Source organism: Chaetodon trifascialis, chromosome 19, assembly GCF_039877785.1.
Source record: "Chaetodon trifascialis isolate fChaTrf1 chromosome 19, fChaTrf1.hap1, whole genome shotgun sequence".
Taxonomy (NCBI): domain Eukaryota; kingdom Metazoa; phylum Chordata; class Actinopteri; order Chaetodontiformes; family Chaetodontidae; genus Chaetodon; species Chaetodon trifascialis.
In genome coordinates this window covers 15,303,779-15,326,418 of record NC_092074.1, presented here as the reverse complement: position 1 = coordinate 15,326,418, position 22,640 = coordinate 15,303,779, and the positions used below count along the sequence as shown (strand labels likewise).

Sequence of the window (22,640 nt, the reverse complement as noted above, 5' to 3'; positions counted from 1 at the left end):
TGAAGACTGAATATTGAATCTGTGACTAAATGACTTGTTAAGATGGACATGCTAACCCTGCACCCCATCCCCACCACCTGATCCCCACCACCGATCAATGACCACAGAGTTGCTGCACTGCCCCTGCTTTCCCTGTTTTTCAGCGTTATGTTTGCGGATTTACTTTGCTGAAGAAAATTTGCTTTTTCGCTGAGATGAGAATGAGAAGGAGTCATTTTCCGAACCTAGCTAAGTTAGTATAAGTGGCACGGCATTGAAACAGCAGCACTCTGTTGCTCTTGGAGAAACAGCAAAGGTCAAAGCTGTTATTTTTAGCTATTATTGTGAAATGTATACAGTATTTATGCCTTGTGATGTGCCAGCGAGCCTATGTGTTGAAAGAAGACTAAAATCAATAAAGCCAAAGGGAGCTGGAAAGCAATGGAAGGAAAGCATGTTCGGAGAAAGTTTAAACTAATCTCATGGGACCTCAGCCATGCTGCTGAAGTGAAAACTTTCCACAACAAACAAAACAGACCCAGCTCACAGGTTATAGACAGTGCATGGTCCATATTCTTTCTGTGGAAGTATGTGAGCTCGTGGGTGGCCTGATTTACCATAACCGACAGCTACCATAACCATTAACCCGTGGCATACAGAGTTTAGTTTCCATTTCAGATTAAATTCCAGTGGAAATGTGTGCATAATGGGCACATTTCCCCCAAGTGTGGCAATTCATATATTCATATATATTCATATACATTTTTTGACAGCACATTTTCTGAACGTATGATAACAAGGTCACATGTGCCTCAGGGTCGAGGCACGCTGAGCCGAGCGCCCCTCCAGGAACTGTACGACCCGTCTATGGAGACCAGTGCTGCTAACCTGGATGACCTGCAGAGATCCTGGGAAACACTCAAGAATGTGGTACGTCACATCATCAGCTGCAACGATCCAAATGAACAAATTCACACATAAAAGCACCACAGCTTTTGAAACTGAGCAGAATCCACAGCTGAATAGGGATATATTTAGGATTCGGGACACTTTCTGACATTTATGAAAGTTCACAGATCACAAAATCCGGGAGCATTATATCTTTAGCAATGCTACTGATGCCAAAATTGTGACTAAAATCAACATATACATCCAAACGCTTCTGCTACCACAAATCATAAGACAAGCGATGGTACAGCAGACTTTTTCCTTAACTCTTCCTCTCCAGCTGCCATCATTAATTTCTTTGTCATTCCATCCCTTCTCTCCTACCACAGATAAGCGAGAAGCAGAAGAGTCTGTATGAGGCTCTGGAGCGGCAGCAGCATTACCAGGAGTCCCTCCAGTCCATTTCCACTAAGATGGAGTCCATCGAGGGAGCTCTCAACGAGAGTCTGGAGCCTAACAAGAGCCCAGAGAGCCAGATGGCTGCACACCAGGTGAGAGAGAGGGGGGACAGAGAGGTCTGGAGGTATTGGGGAAGTTGTATTTGTAATAGAGGAGGACTGAGTGCAGTGCAGTTAATAACATTAAGAGCAGTACTGCATGCTAAGTGTAAACTGAAAGGCAGGCAGAGGAAATCTCTTGGGGAAAAGGCAAAGCTGACAAACGGCAAGTCTGCTCTGAGGAAACAGAGAATGATTGAGGGGTTTAATATTGCACCAGTCCATCCAATGGTTGAACAGACTGCATGGCACTGCTGTCTGTTGCTATGCCAGCTTCACGGCAACGGCCGATACAGTTCTTTTTTGCAACACTACTGTCAGGCAATTTGGGCAAAACCTCTTTTCCTATTCCCTCTTGCCATCTTCTTGGCAGTCTCCTCTTCCTTTTATTCCACATTTTCGTCTCTTTCAAATCTCTCTTTTTTCAGACCAGTCTCTCTATTTCACCTCTCACAGTTTTCTGATCTCTGTCCTTTTAGGCTCTGATGGATGAGATCCTGATGCTGCAGGACGAGATTGGTGAGTTACAGACGTGTTTCTCTGAGGAGCTGGCAGACAGCGACAGCGATGGGGAGGCTGGTGACCAGCTGGCTCTCCAGTCTACTCTCACCGTGCTGGGAGAGAGGATGGCCACCATTCGAATGAAGGCTTCTGGGAAACGGCAGCTGCTGGAGGTGGGTGCACAATGATGATATTTGCATGCTTTCATTCTCTTCACACACTGACTCTAACATCTCTGTCGCATTGTCTCCTGAAGGAGAGACTGAGTGAACAGCTAGAGGAGCAGCGTCAGGAGCAGGCACTGCAGCGATACCACAGCGAGGCCGAGGAGCTCGACCACTGGTTGCTCAGCACTCGTGCCACTCTGAGCTCTGCTCTTCAGCCCCTAAATGAAGACATGGACATGGAGGAGCAGCTCATCGACTGTCAGGTGAGATTTATGTTTCTGCTGTTATCAAAGGCTCGAGTGACTGGTAGACTGAGGGCTGAGAGATGTTCAGCTTGGTTGATAAGGATTTCCAAGGATTACAGCTTTGTCCATGATAGATGGTGGTCTGTCTTGCTGTTCTGATATGTGCAGATTTTTAAAATTTTCCTCAACTGACACAGTCAACGAAAACTTTTCAACTCCTACAACTGCTTTAGGCTCGGTATGAGTCTGTCTGCTGCTGCTTTATTGAGAGGGATATCAAAGGCTTAAGTGAAGTATCTGCTTCACTGTTTCCATAAAAAACATCTTCTCTTCTTGGATTCATTACTTTGGTATTATATTGCTGTTACTATTTCAGTCACACAGAAACTGTTCAGTTCATTGGCAAAAACCTGAAAAGGGGCTATTTCAAAACAGAACAGAATAGGGGGCTTCTATTGTCCAATAAATAGACCCTTTTTTAGGATTAGGACATTGAGATTAGGATTAGGGTCTTACCAAGTGTCTCTATCTGATTACCTTCCTTACTAGTCCTCAGACATTCTTCCACCAGCCTCAGTGTTGTTGTACCACTCATCCCCTCATCCTGTTTCTATGGTAACACCACTTTTATCTGAAGGGTAGTAGCACCCATGGCTAAACGGTAGCATTGGTCACTGATCAATTGTCATGTGTTCTTGTATGGATTTTATTCAGGATTTGAAGTAGGAATAATATTCCAGCTTCAGTGATTTTAATCATAAATCAATTTCTGAGAGAAGAGATTAAAAATGTGTGATTACATAGTGCCCTGAAGGCTCACCTGGTGGAGCTTGCACCGCATGTGCTAAGACTGTGTCCTTACTGCAGCGTCTTGGGTTCGATTGCTTCATGTCGTCCCCGATCTTTCCCCCCTTCCTGTCTCTCTCCAGCTGCTCTATGAACTAAGGGCAAAAACCCCACAAACAAGTTTGTTATTCATTTTTCGTGACAATGTTTTACATGTGCAGTGTAACCAGTTCTTCTACTTTTCACTGGAGTGCCTAAGTTGAACTCTTCTCAGCAGTAATAATGTTATTTCTGTGGCTCAGGCAAAGGAAACCAGTGTTTAAAGTGTGTGTGTTTGTAGCAGCTGAGAAACAGTATAAGCTGATTACAGCTTGCATATGGCTCGTGTGGAGCTCAGGTCTAAAGGACCTGCCCATGTGGATCCTCATCTCCAGGGGGTCAAGTTTGACTGCAAGTGTATCTGATGACAATATCGATCCAATGGTTTGGGTGAGATGTGAGAAAGGATGTGAGATTAATTCATCTGTTGCATCAGATGAATTTGGTTTCTGCACTTATTTTTTAGCTATTTTTGCACCTAGTTTTGTTTGCCTGCTTCAACTTTGTGAGCTGTTGGAAACTATTCACTACACAACCACAGTGTGGTTATTTAAACGCAGTCAGCACACTGTAAGCAGCGTAAACAGACGCTCACCACCTTCCCATGGAATGACACAATGACAGAATCGGATAGAAGGAAGTGTTATGTGGTGGCGCTCTGTATTGTAAAAACATCTCTGTAGAGAATAACCTTCCCATTTCAACCGAGGGCCCTTGAATTCTCATGTGAAAGAAGGGGACACAACCTTAATCCCCCTCTTTTCCACCTCCATACAACTGCACCATTTTTCACACACAGTCTGTACAGAAGGGGAGGGTCTCTTTTTCTGTTGTTTCTCTTGTTAAGAACTGTGAGAGGACAGTGAGTGGGATATGTTGAAAAGTATTTGAAGGGAAACAGAGTAAGCTTGAAAAAGAGTGTGAGGATTGATGGAATACTAAGTGGATCTTAACAAGAGTGAGACAAGGAGAGACAGCAAACAATGAGCCTGATACTGAGAGACGCTGAATGTATACGGTGCATGCTACAAAGAACCAAAAGCTCCATTCATTATGTTTAGTGGAGCTTTACCTGTCAGTCCATTAAACCAGTGGTTGTTATAGTTTTATATTTTTCATTAGTTTAGATTTTTATTTCCTTTTTTCAATTCAGTTTGCTCAGTTAGCTATAATGTTTGTTTGTTTGTTGATTTTTCACACCTAGTTTCAGTTTTTAGTTTAGTGTAGTTAACTTTTTTAGGGCTTCCTTCAATCTCTTAAAAGCTGTTCAAAGTTTCTCTGGTGAATTACCTTTAATATAATTTAATCTTTTCGAGCATGAGCATCTAAAATACAATAAAGAGGCCATAAGAGTAGAAAGGTTGGGAGCCACTGATTTAAACATCCCAGAAAAGCTCTTTAATGTTAAGAAACATACTCTCATGCACCACACGTGGTGTGATTACACGTCTTGATGCAGAGATAATTCATACTGTCTCTCTAAACACATAGAGGAACACCAGTGAAATGAATAATTGGTACATATGCTTGGCCTGTGGAATCTGTGGCATACTTTATAATAACTGCTGATTATTGATGATGGAGGCATATTCCAAGTAACTACACACTATTGACTCTTTAAGCATGTATTTTCATGTATTCATGTAATATCCACCGTAACTCTTGCCTTTCCAGAACATGCTGTTTGAGATCGAGCAGAAGGTGTCGTATCTGTCAGAGCTGTCCGTCCACAGCGAGAGCTTGCTGTTGGAGGGTCGGGCTGAAACCAAGGAAGAGGCGGAGCAGCTCACCTTCAAACTGCGCTCCCTCAAAGACAGCCTAATGGAGCTGCAGCAGATGCTGCAGGACAAACAAGTGGACATACAGGTCAGATAAGAGATCATACATGTTTCGTTTCCACACCATCTGTGTTCATGTCCCCTCAGGTTTCATGCCTTCAGTTCCCTTCCCCTGTGTATTCCCGCATATTTTTCCATTTCCCAGCTTTTCCCAGCTCTCTGTCATTTTTGTTGTGCTGTGCTGCATTATGTGGCAGTGTGTAACAGTATCAATGGTAGTATTGTGCAAATACTAAAGGTCGTGACATGCTCCTTCATAACAGTCCACTGTTTTCCACAATGGGACAACAAGAGCCTGTGTGTCTCACAATGGGCCTCAAACAACAGACAAAAGGATGCTAGCTCATCACATGCTAACACTAAATGTACTGCATCAGGTGTGTTTTTGATGATGCAACAGTTTGGCCGTTTTGCTTTGTGGTTTTGTCCCATTTAGGAAAAGTTTATTCTTACAACTCTGTTTCCACTGAAAATTATTTTCCTTTAATGGAAATCCCTTGTTGCTTGCCTCCCACAATGTGCTTGTGTTGTAAATAATGACATTCATTCATTCATATGACCTTAGACTTCAATTGAATGTAACGGACATCACAAAGTAGATGTCACTTATCTGCTGTATGTACATCAAACTCAGTGGGAATAAGCGAGGTGCTGCATTAAGAGTTGAAGTCCCCCTGTCTTTGTCCCAGGGTTCATTGCAGGAGCAGGAGGACAGTGAACCAGACTCATCTCTGTCCCAGAGTCCTAATGTCCAGGATTGGCTTTCCCAGGCCAGATCCACACGCACACAGCAGCACCACGATAACCTTCTTCGGCAGAGGGTAAGTCTCCATATTTAACAGGCTGTCTCACTGTGCTAAGCTTATTTTGAAGACTCTCATATGAGCCTGGAGTGCCAAATAGCTCATTGAATATTTCAGACAGGAAGTGGATACTTGTTTGAGGTAAATCTAGTATAGCTTCTACATTTTATGGCCTAAATACTATGTGCTGACTTCCTAGGAGCTGCAGGAGCAAGTGGCTGAACAGAGGAGGCTGCTCCAGTCTGTAGCCAGTGTTGGAGAAGAGTTACTCAGCCAACAGACCACACCTAATGGGGACAGGTACTTTTTCTCCTCTCTGTATTCTTGCCACGCTTGCTTTGTTATGAGTTCTACAGAAGGTAGAACATTTTTCTGTCACAAATATTTAATCACATCAGAACTTACTGGTAAAACAACACTCCAGCCACCAGGTATTAGTCTCTTATAACAACACACCTCTCCGTCCCACAGTGAGGTGTCCATCCCGGGAGGAGTGTTGCTGGAGACTGAGACGCTCTCGCCTTTGGACCAGTTGAGACAGCGCTGGGAAAACCTGAATAAAGATCAGAGCACAAAGTTGCAGTTCTCCCTCAACTCCCTGGAACAGGACCAGCTCAGCCCGGTACACATGCCATACATTCAGATTTTTCAGTTTTTCAATCAAGGTTTTGTGTTTAATTTTGATGTTTTGAGTTGCCTTAGACTCTTCACTTGAGGCTGATGTGCATTCTGTTGGTACTTTTCCTTCTTCTCATGTAATTTTACACCTTCATTGTTATGTTCGCTGCCAGTTGGATAAGCTCCTTATGTCTCATTTTTCACGCTCGTATGCAGGTCCTCCACCGGTCCCGTCTGTCCAGTCCCAGTATGGTGTTTAGAGACGAGTCTGCCAGCCAGGACTCTGGCTCCCCCAGAGCATTGTTTGAGGCCTGCAGCCAGACCCTGGAAAGAATGGCCCATGAGGTGCAGCACAGATTTTCTACCTTATTTTAATCTCTCATTGCTTTTCCCAGAAATTTATGTGTCTTAAATAAAAAAACAAAAACATTCTTGCTGACTGCTTTCAGTGTACTCATTGAATATTCTTTGTGTGCCCTCTCAGGCTGCAAGTGGTGACATCAAACTGGTAGGGTCTTTAGGAAGTACAACAATCCAGCAGGACCTGTATGCTGCAGTGTCAGCAGCCTCCTCCTGGTTGGATACTGCTGAGAATCAGCTGCTCTCTGGTCCTGTGCTGCTGTCTGAAGATACAGAGACACAACTTACAAATCTAGAGGTACTGATGACACTTTTGTTGCATAATTTTACAGACACAATAGTTTGATCTAAACAAACAACACAATTAAAATGTCCTGGATGGAATATACTTGTAGTATGTGACTGACCTCAGCTCTTCTGTCCAGGTTCTGAATAAACAGCTGAAGGCGATGAGCAGGGAGGTGAACCAGTGCAGAGACCTTCTGGGTGGAGGAGCAGGCCGGCTGTGTGGAGGAGAGGAGCAAGCCTTGATGGAGGACACACTGGAAGGCCTGCAGGAGAGGATGGGGCTGCTAGACTCCACCCTGGATCAACACTGCGACAGCATGAGGGACAGACTGCAGGAACACTCTACCTTCCAGGTACAATGGCAAGACTATCAAACCATCAGCCTGATTTTGATTGAACTTTGAGTATGAAGCATCTTTTTAGTGATTAGAAAGATAGTCTGACTTTTTGTTTCTGTTGTTCTTTCAAGAATGAACTCAGGATGCTGTTCACAGCTCTGAGTGAAAGTAAACACCAGTTGCTTCAGAAAATGGCTGGAACTGTGGACAGACCTGCATCGAAACAGATAGAGGTATGACACCAACCATGTGCAGATACACAAAAGATAAAATCCCACAGCTGCAGTGAACTGGCAGTAGCTTCTGAGAAGACATTTTCATTGAATATGTTGCATCTTTTGTAGACGCTATCAGAGGTGGAGGACAGTCTGAGAGAATTTGAACAGAAAGTGACGGAGCTGAAGACGAGAGCAGAGGGACTTCAATCTGACCAAATCTCCAACCAGGAACTTCTCAAACTACAGGTAATATCATTTCTTTTTATCTTCCACTTCGCCCCTGGGTTCATAACCTCCCAGCACTGTAATACTTAATGGCTGACATGTTGATGGTTTTGTGTAGGATGCGTATGAGGAGCTGGTGCTCATGGTGGGCTCCAGACGCAGCAGCCTGAACCATGGCTTGTCTCTCAAGGCTCAGTATGAAGCTGCACTTCATGACCTCACAGACCTGGTGGACACCGCCCAGGACAAGATGGCTGCCGATCAGAAGATGACGGTGGCTTCTGTCATAGAGGTCCAGATGTTACTGGACAAACACAAAGTAAGGGAGGTGGTAAAGTGGGGTGGGATTTCTACTGAAATGCACCATGATTGTTGTTAATTTAGAAACCAATATCCGTCTTCTCTAGGAGTTTTTCCAGGGTCTGGAGTGCCATATGATCCTCACCCAGACATTCTACAGTAAAGTGTCTGGTCTGGTGGCGCAGAGGGAATGCCAGGCCCTGGAAGAGACCATGGCATTAGCACACAGTGTGCTCAAACAGGCCCACAGGAGGGGGGTGGAGCTGGAGGGAATACTAGAGGTGGGAATGAATGATTAATAGAAACAGTTCAGTTCAATGAAACGACGCATAGAATTCAATAACTGAGCCTTTCTCTTCTTTGTCCTTTCTCTGACAGTCATGGAGCAGGCTTGTGGAAGACTACCAGGCTCTGTGTAGACAGCTAGAGGCCGTGGAGTGTAGCATCCCCACTGTCGGCCTGGTTGAAGAGACAGAAGAAAGGCTTGTTGAAAGGATCAGTCTGTACCAGGCAAGGGACTTTATACAGACTGGGCACACAAAGCTGTTGTCTAGCAGAATGTTAGAGTATTGAATTTTTAATTAATCACTTATCCGTCTGTCCTCTCTTCTGTCCTCCAGCGTCTGAAAGCCAGCCTGACGGAGCATCAGCCCCAGCTGTACCAGGTCCTGGAGGAGGGCAAGAGGCTTCTTCTGTCTGTTGGCTGTTCAGACTTGGAGAACCAGCTGACCCAGCTGGGAGAACACTGGCTCTCCTCCACCACCAAGGTCAACAAGGAGCTGCACCGCCTCGATTCCACACTTAAACACTGGAGCAGGTTAGTGTCTGAGTTTCTAGCCAGTGTGTCAGCAATCAAATATCAAATCAATTACGTAGAAATGTGAGTCATCCAAAGTGTTTTAGTCCACAGTCATTTTTAGCTGAATAGGCTAAATACAGTGAAAATCATCCCCATGGTCTTTCAGAAGACGAGATCATATTTTGTCCTGTGTTTCAGGTACCAGAGTGAGTCAGCAGAGTTGAGCCACTGGTTGCAGTCGGCTCTGGACCGGTTGGAGTTCTGGACAACCCAGTCAGTGACAGTGCCTCAGGAGCTGGAGACCGTCAGAGACCACCTCTATGCCTTCCTGGTTAGTTTGGTGGTCACATGAGCAGCAAAAATGTGCCACACACCTAATAATAAAACCTGTATTATTAATTAATGCATGGTTAGCTTCCAACCTCACTCACTGTCATGTCACTGTTTCCTTTCTAATAGGAGTTTTCCAAAGAGGTTGATGCTAAGTCGTCTTTACGTTCATCTGTGCTAAGCACAGGCAACCAGCTTCTGCGATTGAAAAGAGTAGACACAGCTGGTCTCAGGACAGCGCTGGGCCAGATCGACACTCAGTGGGCTGAGCTGTTGACTCGTATTCCTGTTGTACAAGAGAAGCTACACCAGGTCTGAGAGCAGCAGCTGTTACACTAAAATGCTTTTCAATTGTCACTTAATTTGTAGTTTTTAGTCATTTCTTCTGGGGCTAATTGACATTGATATAGCGGATGATACTGTATTTTTGTAACCCCTCTGCTCTCATCCCTTAGCTGCAAATGGAGAAGCTGGCATCACGGCACGCCATCACAGAGCTGATGAGCTGGATCTCTCTCATGGAGAACATCATAGAGGAAGACCAGGACAAAATCATGGGAGCTGTAGGCTCAGAGGTGGTCCAGAACTTCTTGCAGAAGTATAAGGTACGAAACCATTGTCCCATTCTGGGCAGAAGAAGCTCTCTTGTCTTACTCCTTCTTCTTCATCGTAGTCCCATCATGTCTCATTTGTATTTCACAGGGTTTCCGCATAGATCTGACCTGTAAGCAGTTGACTGTGGACTTTGTAAACCAGTCAGTGCTGCAGATCAGCAGTCAGGATGTTGAAGGAAAGCGCAGTGACAAAACAGACTTTGCTGAGAAGCTGGGAGCGATGAACAGACGATGGCAGATATTACAGGGGCTCATCGGTGAAAAGGTAATGTTTCAGTCACAGCGTAGACAAGAATCAGACCTGAAATGTTTTCTTCTTATACTTTCAGTTTTTTGAGTTCAGAAATTGTTCTGAGTTGTGTTTGTATTTTAGATTCAACTGTTGGAAGGCCTTTTGGAAGGTTGGTTGGAGCATGAAAATGGAGTTCAGGCCTTGAAAACATGGCTGACACTACAAGAAGAGAAGCTGAAGAAGAGACACAGGATAGAGGATGTAGCATCGGTGCAGAATGCACTGAAAGACTGTCAGGTACACATACAGACTGCACTGCTCTGTGCACCACACATTTTTTGAGTTTTTATAACCTCTGTATTTCTGAAAATTAAAAACAATGATTTTGTCGTTGCAGGAGTTGGAGGAGTTAGTGAAGGAAAAAGAAAAAGATCTAGAGAAAGCAGAGGAGCGAGGAAATGCTCTTATCCAGGAAAAGAAAGGAGCAGCCTGCTCTGTTGTGAAGGAGACCCTCAAAGGACTCAACCAGTCCTGGGCTCATTTGGACCACATGGTGAGTTTCTTGGACACCCTCATGGTCATTGCTTAAATTTTCCCACTGTGTTACGACATGACAATGAGACGTTTCATCTCCCACACTTCCCACCAGATAAGTCAGATGAAGGTGAGTCTCCGGTCAGTGCTGGAGCAGTGGACGCTGTACCGGCGAGCTTCAGAGGAGATTAATGGTTACCTGATGGAGGGGAGGTACTCTGTGTCCAGGCTGCGCCTCCTTAATGGGTCTCTAGAGGCAGTGCAGCAGCAGGTGGAGAGTCTGGAGGTGAGGCTCTGAAAAAACTTTTCTCAAACTCTTAACAGGTGATGTGCATTAAGTCATTCAAAATGTTTTAAGGTCATTGTGAACAGGAGCGTCTAGACAGTGTTCAAAAACCAGTTGTATTGAGCGAATTCTAGATGAATTGAACTTTTCATGGGGGTCTGTCTTTTAAAGAATCTGCAAGAGGAGATGGACAAACAGGAGAGCAGTTTGAGGAAGTTTGGCTCCGTAACACACCAGCTACTGACAGAGTGCCACCCGTCTGTGGCAGAAACACTCAACCGAGCCCTCCGGGACGTCAACCTCAGGTGGGGATGACAAAAACACGTCTCCGAGTCACTTCAAACTGCGGCTGTAATCCTCACTATCAGCTTGCCTCTGAGCTGAGATCAGTATGTAACAATATGTTTCTCCTCCTCCTGTTATAGGTGGAACTGTCTACTAGAGCAGATCTCAGAGCAGCTCAGGAGCAGCAAAGCCCTGCTGGGGCTGTGGCAACGTTACAAGCTGTTGTATGGTCAGTGTCTGACGATGGTTCAGAAACAAGAGGAACGTGCTGATCGCCTGCTGAAGAGCGCCACCGACAGGGAGATCACAGAGGAGGAGAGCAGCGCCTGGATAAAGGACTGCAGTGTGGGTAGAAATGGGACAATGTAACACAGGAGTCCAGCATAAGCATTATGTGAACAATTTTTCAGTCAGCAGTTAGTTTATAGGTTATATTTGATGCTTTAAACATTTTCTTTTGTAGCTGCTATCCCCCAGGACCCAGGCCTAGTGTTACATTATTACTACATCCACATTTTGTGTGGCTCAGGATATACTTTGTCCTGCTTACCCTTTGGTCTTGTGAATAAGCTCTGAAACCGCTTGTCAGTTCGCTGTGAGAATTCACAAAGCCTCTATCCCCTCTGCAGAATACCAAATTGCACCCTGCCCTTTTGTCTGCCTGAAAGTAAATTCACAGCACAATCTAACAAAAGCCTTTTGAAAAGGAGACTGCAAAGGGAAAGACAGGCCCCTGATTTACACTACAGGGGTCCCCCGGTGTCACGCTGGGCTTATAGAGCCATGCTGGGCGATGTCTAGAGACACATTAACACTACAGTCTTAATACTGTAAGCAGACAGTTATTTTGACTGAGAATCATTGATAAGCAGTTGCTAAACACTAAGTGTTTGAGAGCTGTAATTGTTGTTGGTACATGAGCTGTCCTTCCTGGAAAACTTTTTCCAAAAAACGTAACACAAAACCATTTTACTCATCCTGAATTTCTTTATGAAAATAGGTCACATGGTTCTTTTTGGGTTGGAAAAATTGTGCCACTTTGGCAAATGGAGCTCTTTTACCCCACTGGATAAACACCAAAATAATAAGAAATTTGACCTTTTCTCTTAAATCTTGGATATTTGAAGGGTTTCCTTGCAAACTCATCTTTGCCCACTGTGTCTGATGCTTTGAATCCTGTTGTCCCTGTGCTGTTAGTGTATATACCATGACTTTCTCTGACTAAACATTCAGCTCCTCTGTCGCTAATCTGCCTCCCTCTTATGACTTAACTCGTGCAGGCGTGTCTTGGTGACCAGGCCTCAGTGCAGCAGTCCCTCCAGCAGCTGCAGGCTTTAGGGGAACAGCTGAAGAGCCAAGTTGACGCCTCCTCCTCAGCAGCCCTCCAGTCCGACCACCTGTCACTCACACATCACCTAGCAACACTGGAGCATGCCCTCCACAGGCAGCAGGAAGCACTGCAGGTTAGGATAGTAGGGTTTGGTGGGCCTGATGACATACACTGTTTCCTGCCTTGTTATATGAGAAGGTGGATATGGCTGGGAGGCCATCACTTTTGTATTCTCACTGTCTGTCCCATTGTTTGTAGTCTGGATCTCAGGCCTGCGAGGGTTTCAGAGAACAGTTGGACGTACTGATCCGTAAGGCTGAGGAGGCTGAGGAGGTGCTGAAGGAGTCTGACCCAGTCGGCTCACCAGACCTCACTGTGGTCCAGGCGCGTATGGAAAAACTGAAGGTATGAGAAACGCTGCTGTCTTGGCTATTGTTGTGTTATCTGTGTTTGAACATCTGGTGCTTCTTCACAGAAAAGTCATCTGTGTAAATTCGTCCTACTCAATTCATGTAATTCTCTGTTCCATAGACTCACCTGCTGAAGCTGAGCAGTCTGTCTCCAGACCTGGAACGTGTTAACGAGTTGGTGTACAGACTGCCAGTCAGTGACAGAGATGTTAAACGGCTGCAGAGTCTCAACAGAGCCTGGGCCACTCACTCCGCTCACCTCACCGAGAGGTTCAGGTAACTCAAACTCTCGACCTTCACTTGTCTGTAGTAGCACTGTAAACTTTGAACATACAGTGAATGCCACACTAAAAGTCAAGCATCCACCAAAAATATGAGAAGCTGTATTTTTAAAATAACATGAATTAATCTGTTTGTCCTTGAAACATAAAAGAATTCATTTAACTTTCATCTCAGTGTAACAAAAGCAAGTGAACTGTCTTGCCTCACAGCAAGAAGGTCGCTGGTTCGATTCCCGGGTCGGGCCTTTCTGTGTGAAGTTTGCATGTTCTTCCCGTGCATGCGTGGGTTCTCTCCGGGCACTCCGGCTTCCTCCCACAGACCAAAAACATGCTCATTAGGTTGATTGGTGACTCTAAATTGCCCCTAGGTGTGAGTGTGAGTGTGAATGGTTGTGTGTATGTGCCCTGTGATCGGCTGGCGACTGGTCCAGGGTGTACCCTGCCTCCCACCCGTTGACAGCCGAGATAGGCTCCGGCCCCCCCGCGACCCCGAAAGGGATAAGCGGCATAGAAAATGGATGGATGGATGGAAGTTAGTAGTGACAGTTCTTTTTTAATCCTGATATTGCTCTAATCTTCCTCTATGTTAATGTTGTTTTTGTCCCTCTGTCCCTCTCCAGTAAACTGCAGGCAGTGTCGCTCCAGCAGCAGAGTTTCCTCCAGAAATGTGAGGCGTGGATGGACTTTCTGTCTCAGACTGAGCAGAAGCTGGCTGCTGAGATCTCAGGCAACTACCAGAGTCTGCTGGAGCAGCAGAGAGACCATGAGGTCAGAGAAGCATTAGAAGACTAATGTCTGTCTGTGCATGTGCAGTGTTGTTACTGATATGAATCTGTGTACTTGCAGTTGTTCCAGGCGGAGATGTTTAGCAGGCAACAGATTCTCTACTCCATCATCAGTGATGGACATCATATGTTGGACCAGGGACAAATGGATGACAGGTAAGCACTCAATCATAGAAACAATTTTACCTATCTCAAGGATAAAAACAAATCCAGTTGTGAGAAGCTTACATGCTCTTTCCCCTCATGTCCTCCTGACAGAGATGATTTCAGTGTGAAGCTGGCCTTGCTAAGCAATCAGTGGCAGGGTGTAGTAAGGCGAGCGCAGCAGCGAAGGGGCATTATTGATAGTCTGGTCCGCCAGTGGCAGAACTACCGCGAGATGGCAGAGAAGCTGCTGCAGTGGCTTCAAGAAGTGACCCGTGATCCAGATGTTCATCAGCCAGGAGAGCCAGTCGCCCTGCAGCAGGCCAGAAACCTGTTAGATCAGATACAGGTGGGTTACAACACTATGTAGGACCGTTTAAAGTCCTTCACTCATCAACTCATTCAAATTTCTAATCTTCTCTTAAATTAATTTTTTCTAAAATATTTATGCTTTATTGTCTCTGCAAATCAAAAGCCTGATTAAAATGAATTTCAAGTATGTAGCAGATGGATGAGGCTGGTGATGGCTTCAGTCTCTGACACTCCCACTTTGCCCTGAGCTAATTATTTACTCATAAAGCTTGTTAAAAAAGTTTGCATCATTTATGAGGTCACTGGAAGGAGACTTTGAGCTCATTTAAATACTGCAGAGCTTCATTTTTTTCAAATCTACCTTTCGTAGCCTTTATAAACATATATGCTATTTAAAAAGTACTTTTATTAAACACCAAATTGATCTAAGAAAATTTAAACCTCCCACTAATAAACCCTCACCCCTCCTCCAACCTTAGATTCCCTTAGTTAACCTCTGCTCCCTCTGCCCACTATCCCTGTCTCTGCTCCTCCAGCTGAGGGAGCGCGTGCTCCAGAGGCAGCAGGGAGGCTACATCCTGACGGTGGAGGCCGGCAGGAGCCTGCTGCTGTCAGCTGACGCCAGGGCTGAGTCCACCCTGCAGACAGAGCTCATGGAGATTCAAGAGAGGTGGAGGCACGCCCACCACCGCCTGGACCAGCAGAGGAGGGAGCTGCACGGCTTGCTAAAGGTCAGACAAAGCTACACCTGGAATAATAGTGAACAAATCTTCTTTTTTATTACTCCTTTCTTGTTGCGCTCTTAGCCCTTTCCTGTCTGAGCTAAAAGTCTTTAAAATAACATACAGACAGTAGTGTTTTATCTGATTATTTCCAGTCACTGCTTTATGTGCATGCAGCTTGAGAAAAGTAGATTTTAGACCATTTAACATACATTGTACCAAAAATATTACTGATCAGTGTTTATGGGACATCCTGTACTACTGCAGGTGAAAGCCTCAAGTGAGCACAGTGCATGCTGAAGCTAAGCTAGGAGCTGTGTCTCTAACATGCTGCAGTGTAAAGGTGCTTTGAAGGATGCTAAAGGGCATCTGAGCCCTTAATGAGTCTACCCGGTTGTACACATGCAGGACAGTAAAACCAGGTTATCACATGAATTATGCAACGCTGCACTTTTAGTCCTGCAAAGAAGTGAAGGACAGAGATGGAGCACACTCACCTCTGCCCCCAGATTAATTGCTAAGCATCTGCTTACGCTCCTTCACACTGAAGCATTACACAATGGGACAAAATGCACAGAGATAAAAGCGGTCCAGCCCAGGGCACCGCACACACATGCAGAGCGCAGACACTGTGCAGTGAGCTGTAGTGATGTGGACCCTGCAAGGCAGATTTTACAGGCTGTGATGGTGGCCTGTTTTGAATGGGGCAGAGTGACGCAGTTTAAAAGATGCATCTGGGAATTTGGCTTTTTTTGTTGGTACGTTCTGTCTTCCTCTTAAACTCATTGTCCTGCAATCTTATTTACTCTCTCCGTCCTCCTTAGTTTAGAGAGCAACTACTGTAGCTATTCCAGTCCTGTCCTGGCCGTTCTTTAACCGTGACTCTTGCTTCAGATATGCCACTTTGCTGCAGCACTTCTTACCAAATATTACCCTGTTTTATCCTGAACTGGACCGTTATTCAGACTCCAAAAATAGCTGTAATCTGCGCCCTTTGGAGCAGAACCTCCCTCATTTGCCATGAAGCTGTGTGAGTTCTCTTTTCTGGCTGCTGGATTTTTGCTGAGTCACTCTGTCTTATGGTAGGGAGGGTGAGAGCTCAGTGGGCTGTTGACAGCATGATAATTGATGTGGCTTGACTTCAGCCTTTGGTTGACGTGTGTGTGTGTATGTATGCCTGTGAATTTATGATTGTGTATTCTGCAGCTTACCCGTCCTGATGCTACTGCTGCAGCTGCAGGAGGAATTTATAGCAACCTCCCAGAGTACAAGAAGATCTGCAGTCTGTGCAATGTCTTTGAGTGCATATGTGTGTGCGTTTATGCTCTAATTCTTACTGTGTTTGTATGTAGAACTGGGAGCGTTGTGAGAAGGGCATAAATGCATCACTGGAGAAGCTGAGAGCCTTCAAGAGGAAGCTGTCTGTGCCCCTGCCGGACCACCACGAGGAGCTACACTCAGAGCAAATCAGATGCAAGGTGAGAAAAATCTATTCAAATTGTAATAATAGTCTCTATCTCTCTCTCTCTCACACACACACACACACACACACACACACACACACACACACACACACACACACATTCAAGTTGTTTCTTCCTCTCAGGTAAATTTCTTGCTCTTATGCAATATCCTTCATTCTCTCATTATATACACATGCTTACTCTCGCTGTCTCTCTTGGTCTGTCTCTCTCTCTCTCTCTCTCTCTCTCTCTCTCTCTCTCTCTCTCTCTCTCTCTCTCACTCACACACACACACACACACACACGCATGCACGCACACACACACACACACACACACACACACACACACACACACACACACACACACACACACACACACACAGAGGCTTGTCCTCCCTCTTTAATCCGGCTACGAGGACAAACAGATAAACAGACAGACTGGGAGCCAAAAGAATTTATCTATCAGCTGCTGTCTCATTATTTGTCCTTGTTTGTTTGGTTTCCAGACTCTTGGTATATATTTTATCGTCCTGCATGGACATAGCATCTCAAGTCTTTATCTTCTTTCAAAAAGAGGATGCTTGTTATTTTGGTAGACTTACATATAATTTGTTTTCTGAAAAAAGAAAAAAAGCCTGTCTTCATAAGGAAATATTAATGTGGCTGAGGCTGGAATAAAGCGAGGGTGCTGCTGGGATGAGCAAACAGAGATGCTGTGATTTCCCTCGTTTGGTCTTGTGTGTAAATTCACATCATGATCATTTGCAGTTTGTGTTAGCCGCTGGACACTGTATGCAGTCGTGTTTCATGCATGGCACGTCCTCCTCAGGGAGGAGGGAGGTCTGTGAGAGTAGCATCAGCTGAGAAGAGAGGGGGTGGGGAGAGAGAGAAGGAGAGAGAAAGAGAGGTGGTGTGCGCATGAGAGAGGGAGAGCGAGCATCCCTGTTGGCAGTGGGGGTGTATTTATGTGTGTGTGTGTGCTTCCTTTTGTGGAGACATTCTCCAGGTCCACAAATGATTACATCGCAGCAAAACCGTCACAGTGACGGAGGAAGAGGAGATGCAAGGTTAGATGGATCTGTTACCTTATCCTGCCTTTAACCTTGAATGTAGCTGCTTTGTTTACACTGAGTGTAATGTGTTACTGTTATTTTTATGCTATTTTATGCTAAGAAAGTTTATCTCTTCCATGTCTTGCTGTAATATTCATTGTCAGTTTGCTTTTCCCCATCACTGTTTCTAAAGGTGCAGCAGCTGCAGTTGAGCTTCAGTAGTGCTGCTGTGATTTCCTGCTCTATTTGACTGTGGCTGCTGGTTCTGAGGAGGAAAATCAGTCTTAACAAGCTCGCCTGAGTCTGTCTGTGCGTTTAAGAATGGATCGCCTCTCTGTGTGCTGTAAATCATTGCTTGTCATGTCATGTGGATGCAGGAGTTGGAGAGCAGTGTGGAAGGCTGGACAGATGACCTCACTTCCTTGTTCCTGCTAAGGGACTCCTTGGAGGGCGTGGTCAGTTCAGATGACATCACAGTCCTACAGGAACGCCTCCAGCTGCTCCAGTGCCAGTGGGAGGAGGTCTGCCACCAGGTAGATTCACACAGTCCACATGACCATAAATTTTTTTCTTGTGTGTTTCAAAGTGTTTTGAGTACTTAATCTTTGCTGAAGATAGACACTGTTAACAGCTGTGGTACATTTGACAGAATGAGAGTTCAGCTGTGGCTAACTTTCCATACCCATTGCTAACACTTCAGGCGTCACACAACCAATAGTGTTACAGTGAGCTGTGTATTATTGTGAAAGGGTGTTTGAGAGAAGATTAGAAGAATTAGCAGCGCCATTCATTTTCTGGTTGCTGCATGAGTAGGTGTTTGTTTTTTAGCTTTCCCTAGTTGAGTTTATCTTCCTCTCCTGCTTTGTTCTTTCTTTACCTCTAAACCACCAAATTGTCACATCTTTTTTATGTTTTGACTCTTTGTTATCAACCCTCTGCATTCCTTCTCCCTTTCACCTGTCATACCACAAATCCCCCTCCTTCCTCCCCTTTGTCCCCCCAGCTTTCCCTGCGCAGGCAGCAGGTGAGCGAGAAGTTAAATGAGTGGGCGGTGTTCAATGAGAAGAACAAGGAGCTGTGTGAGTGGCTCACGCAGATGGAGAGCAAGGTCTCTCAGAATGGAGACATCAGCATTGAAGAGATGATCGAAAAACTGCGCAAGGTGATTTCAGCACGCAGTCTTAGCAAAAAACACACCTGAAATGCACATGGATAAAAATTAATCAACACATCTGTGCATGCAGAAATGCACTCAGGACAGCCAAAGTCACAGTGTTCGGTTGTCCTTACTTGCATGGACACACACATACACTATACACCACACTCAGACCACCCTGTGTTAACCTGCTTGGTTTCTCTCTCCCAGGACTACCAGGAGGAGATCAGTGTAGCTCAGGAGAACAAGCAGCAGCTGCAGGTTATGGGTGAGCGCCTGGCCAGGGCCAGCCAAGACAGCAAGGCGGCCGAGATCCAACACAAACTCAGCAAAGTCAGCGAGCGCTGGCAACACCTGCTGGACCTCATCGCTGCCAGGTGAGTGCACAAAACTCTCAAGAACAGGTGGAGAGTGGCTTGCAGTGGAGTTTGAGTGGGTTCTGTGAAGGTTAAGTCTATAATAGCATAGATAACATCAGCTGGGTGGATACAAGGACACAAGTAACATTTAAAAAGTGTGAAAATGTGTGTAGTAGAACAACTAGAGATGAGTCCTCACAGTATCATTTTTAGATGAAAAGAGCGAGGAAACTTTGTCACCATGCTTCCTCTCAATTATACACATCCCACACTGCATCGCTCCTCGCAGAGAAGAGTTTTTATTAGTGGAGGCACGCCTTGGCCTCGATTCGTTACCATGGTATCCTTCCTGACACTCCAGCACACATGTTGGGGAATTCATTTTCCCACAATGCTGCTGAGGCATTTCCTGAGTTTCTTGCGGGTGTCCATGGGGCCTCCACTGAGCAGAGCAGAGAGAGAGGTCACATTCCTCACCTCTCCTCGACTCTCCTCTTTTGTCTCTATCTACCTTTTTGGCACTCTGGGCACTTCATCTTGGAACCAGTCTGGTGCTGACTGAGAGAGCCCAAAATGCACTTTGAAATGGGTGTAGAGTCGACATAGCATTCTTTGTCATTTTTGTGTTGATTTAATATGAAACATATGAAATATGAATTGAAAGTGACCTGACCCAAACTTTGACTCCAGCTCAGCCTCCTGCCCCCCTCGGCTGTCTTCCGGCTGTTGCCCTCCGGGACCATACTGGAAGAAAGCCACAGCGTCTGACCTCATACAGACAGCTGCGTTCTCTTTGTCTCTTGTATCCGTCCTTTACTGAAAGCAACAGGAGAGGCAGTTTGTACGTAGCCGGCACTGAGCGCAGAATATCTGACGATGGAGTGTTTTCTTTAGATTGTTTTTGTGGATTAATTGATCAACCATATCTGGAGTTTTTATTTTGTGAGCAAACAAGGATCTGTTTCCTGCAAACATGTATTACTGGAAAGCTTTTCTTGATGTTTTTCTTCTTGCATTATCCATCAAAGTTTACTCACATGCATGGAGCCTCCAGTCTTTGTTTCCATTCACACTCCCTTTGTGTGTATGTGGTGTATGATACTTCGAAACAGGCCAGCTCTGCGGCACATGCCTCTGACTGTAAGTCTGTTTTTAGAAACAGCAGCACTTGTCACTCTCTCTCACACACACACAGGCACACATATATACACTCAGGCCTGTTTGGGGTTCTCTTTTTTTGACCTTGGAGAGCAACAGTTGATAAGTCACAGTTGTGCCGCCCCACCACTACCTGCTCCCCTCCTGCTCAGACATTTAGAGAAAGTCCCATGTGGAGCACGCAGACGAAAGAGAAGAGTGTTTGGATTGACAACATAACGCTTCCTGACGTTAACATTGTCTTTGGGATTTCCGAACCCCCATGGTTTTGGACTTAGGGACGGATGATATGGCAGGATGCCCGAGCGAGGAGGATCTGCCGGATTGCGACTGCGATGTCAACAGGCAGGACAAACTTGAGAATTTATGTTGTTAAGATTGCACCGTGCAATAACAGTCTACAGTTTTCTTCACACAAAGCTTATTTTTCTTGCACTTTTTGGATAGATTATGTTGTGTTGTTAACCAGCTTTTGCTACAGCTGTGAGAGGAGTTGATCCTTAATTAAGGGCACATTTTAGCTTTTAAGCAGTCTAGCTTCATGGGTAAGTGAGAAAATAAGAGTTGTTTTCATCAGTTTGGGTTTCCAGCAGAGGGTGGAGAGCGCCACATAGGAACATACAGTGTGTGGATGTCACTGTTAGTGTGATATAGTTTCATTGTGTGACTTCATGCAGTGAAGCTGTGCAACAAGTTGAAAAAAAATGTAATTGTGTGCAGTGGATTATCTGCGAGGCTATACTTTATAATGTCCTATAATTTAAATAGCAGGTTTAGGAATTTAAGAATTATGAGAGGTGTGCAGCTGTACTATGCAGCACATACTGCATTAGAGCTGCATGATGAGTTATAGATGAGTAGACCCCCTAAATGTGTCTATTGTTAATCTATTGATGTAATATTGAATGGCTGCCACCTTCATTCTTAATCAAGTCTGTGTTGGCTTGCATTGCTCTGCAGGGTGGAGTGTAGAAGCTGGCGCCACAAACTGTTGTAAGAGTTGGACGTTGGCTTATTTTAACATGTGTCACATATCATTGATTGCAGGGGTAAGGGTTTGCAAATGTCAGGCGTTTGCAGATCTGAAATGGTTTCCAGTTGTTGTGAAGGGTCAAGTGATGATTCATCACTTCCCAGCAAAAATATCTGTGCTGCTCTGAAATGATATTCGTCATATTCACATTACTCTCCTGCTCTGTTTAGCTGAACATGGAACACAGTATTATTTCTTATTGTGTATCGATAGTGCAGGAGCTACCAAAGAGTGCTTTCTGTGGGATTTTTAATGCGCACATCAAATTCACAACCAGATGTGTTCAACTTGCCTCTCTGGTGAATTTTCACACCTTTAAAACTAATATCACCTCTGATATCCTTTTATTTGATCCTTTAATCGAAAAGTGATTTATGAGTTGTGTTTACAGTATATTATTATGGTTTGTTGCTCTATTTACTGAGCAGGAATCTGTCAACAAATTCCTCCCTTACCACACTGCCTGCCTCAGTGTTTATAGCTGTCCAATGTGTTGACTCCCTGTCCTACCAGGGTGAAGAAGTTGAGGGAGACCCTGGTGGCGGTGCAGCAGTTAGATAAAAACATGAGCAGCCTGCGTTCCTGGCTGGCTCACATTGAGACGGAGCTGTCCAGGCCCATCGTCTACGACACCTGCGATGACCAAGAGATTCAGAGAAAACTCAACCAGCAGCAGGCAAGTGGGACCACGTGCAAACAGACCTGGGCTACAAAAACGCAAAGCAGAGAATTTTATTTATGTGTTTACAGGCGTTTGGGGAATGCAAATTAACCAACATGTTCTCTGAGTAAAACAATGTTACAACATTTGACCAACATGTGGTAATAACATCCTCTCTTACACTACCAGACATGTGCACACTCTGACCTTCACAGACACAAACAAGCATACGTACATTGTTATACTAAATAATAGCTGAATATGACTCAAACTGAGTTGGTGGAAATGAGTGACTCTGAGCCACATGAGGAAATCACAGCATGACTCATGCATACATCTCTGGCTGTTTGTTTAAAACTAGCCTACAGTCAGTATCAGTATTCTTCCTGCTGCCAAGATGCCACTCTAAATGTGGACTGGATTCTGGGACCCCACTGACCTCCTTCCTCTGCAGGGCTGCAGAGCTAGCTAACACATTCATTTA

General features: G+C 45.0%; 1 protein-coding gene across 1 annotated transcript in view; it reads left to right on the top strand.

Moving 5' to 3' along the window:
* Positions 1-22,640, top strand: part of syne1a (spectrin repeat containing, nuclear envelope 1a) — a 113,547-nt gene that overhangs the window by 80,188 nt on the left and 10,719 nt on the right. Inside the window, exons 95-132 of the mRNA XM_070986882.1 lie at positions 796-909; positions 1,257-1,418; positions 1,904-2,098; positions 2,182-2,355; positions 4,897-5,088; positions 5,750-5,881; positions 6,063-6,163; positions 6,335-6,485; positions 6,698-6,826; positions 6,966-7,139; positions 7,267-7,482; positions 7,599-7,700; positions 7,812-7,931; positions 8,029-8,229; positions 8,318-8,491; positions 8,589-8,720; positions 8,831-9,027; positions 9,208-9,340; positions 9,469-9,651; positions 9,795-9,944; positions 10,042-10,218; positions 10,327-10,482; positions 10,583-10,738; positions 10,835-11,005; positions 11,177-11,310; positions 11,431-11,635; positions 12,571-12,753; positions 12,879-13,025; positions 13,152-13,306; positions 13,932-14,079; positions 14,158-14,252; positions 14,355-14,589; positions 15,089-15,283; positions 16,627-16,752; positions 18,167-18,322; positions 18,793-18,951; positions 19,156-19,322; positions 22,009-22,171. Of these exons, the coding sequence (XP_070842983.1) occupies positions 796-909; positions 1,257-1,418; positions 1,904-2,098; positions 2,182-2,355; positions 4,897-5,088; positions 5,750-5,881; positions 6,063-6,163; positions 6,335-6,485; positions 6,698-6,826; positions 6,966-7,139; positions 7,267-7,482; positions 7,599-7,700; positions 7,812-7,931; positions 8,029-8,229; positions 8,318-8,491; positions 8,589-8,720; positions 8,831-9,027; positions 9,208-9,340; positions 9,469-9,651; positions 9,795-9,944; positions 10,042-10,218; positions 10,327-10,482; positions 10,583-10,738; positions 10,835-11,005; positions 11,177-11,310; positions 11,431-11,635; positions 12,571-12,753; positions 12,879-13,025; positions 13,152-13,306; positions 13,932-14,079; positions 14,158-14,252; positions 14,355-14,589; positions 15,089-15,283; positions 16,627-16,752; positions 18,167-18,322; positions 18,793-18,951; positions 19,156-19,322; positions 22,009-22,171 (6,060 nt within the window). The remainder of the gene's footprint in view (positions 1-795; positions 910-1,256; positions 1,419-1,903; positions 2,099-2,181; positions 2,356-4,896; positions 5,089-5,749; positions 5,882-6,062; positions 6,164-6,334; positions 6,486-6,697; positions 6,827-6,965; positions 7,140-7,266; positions 7,483-7,598; positions 7,701-7,811; positions 7,932-8,028; positions 8,230-8,317; positions 8,492-8,588; positions 8,721-8,830; positions 9,028-9,207; positions 9,341-9,468; positions 9,652-9,794; positions 9,945-10,041; positions 10,219-10,326; positions 10,483-10,582; positions 10,739-10,834; positions 11,006-11,176; positions 11,311-11,430; positions 11,636-12,570; positions 12,754-12,878; positions 13,026-13,151; positions 13,307-13,931; positions 14,080-14,157; positions 14,253-14,354; positions 14,590-15,088; positions 15,284-16,626; positions 16,753-18,166; positions 18,323-18,792; positions 18,952-19,155; positions 19,323-22,008; positions 22,172-22,640) is intronic.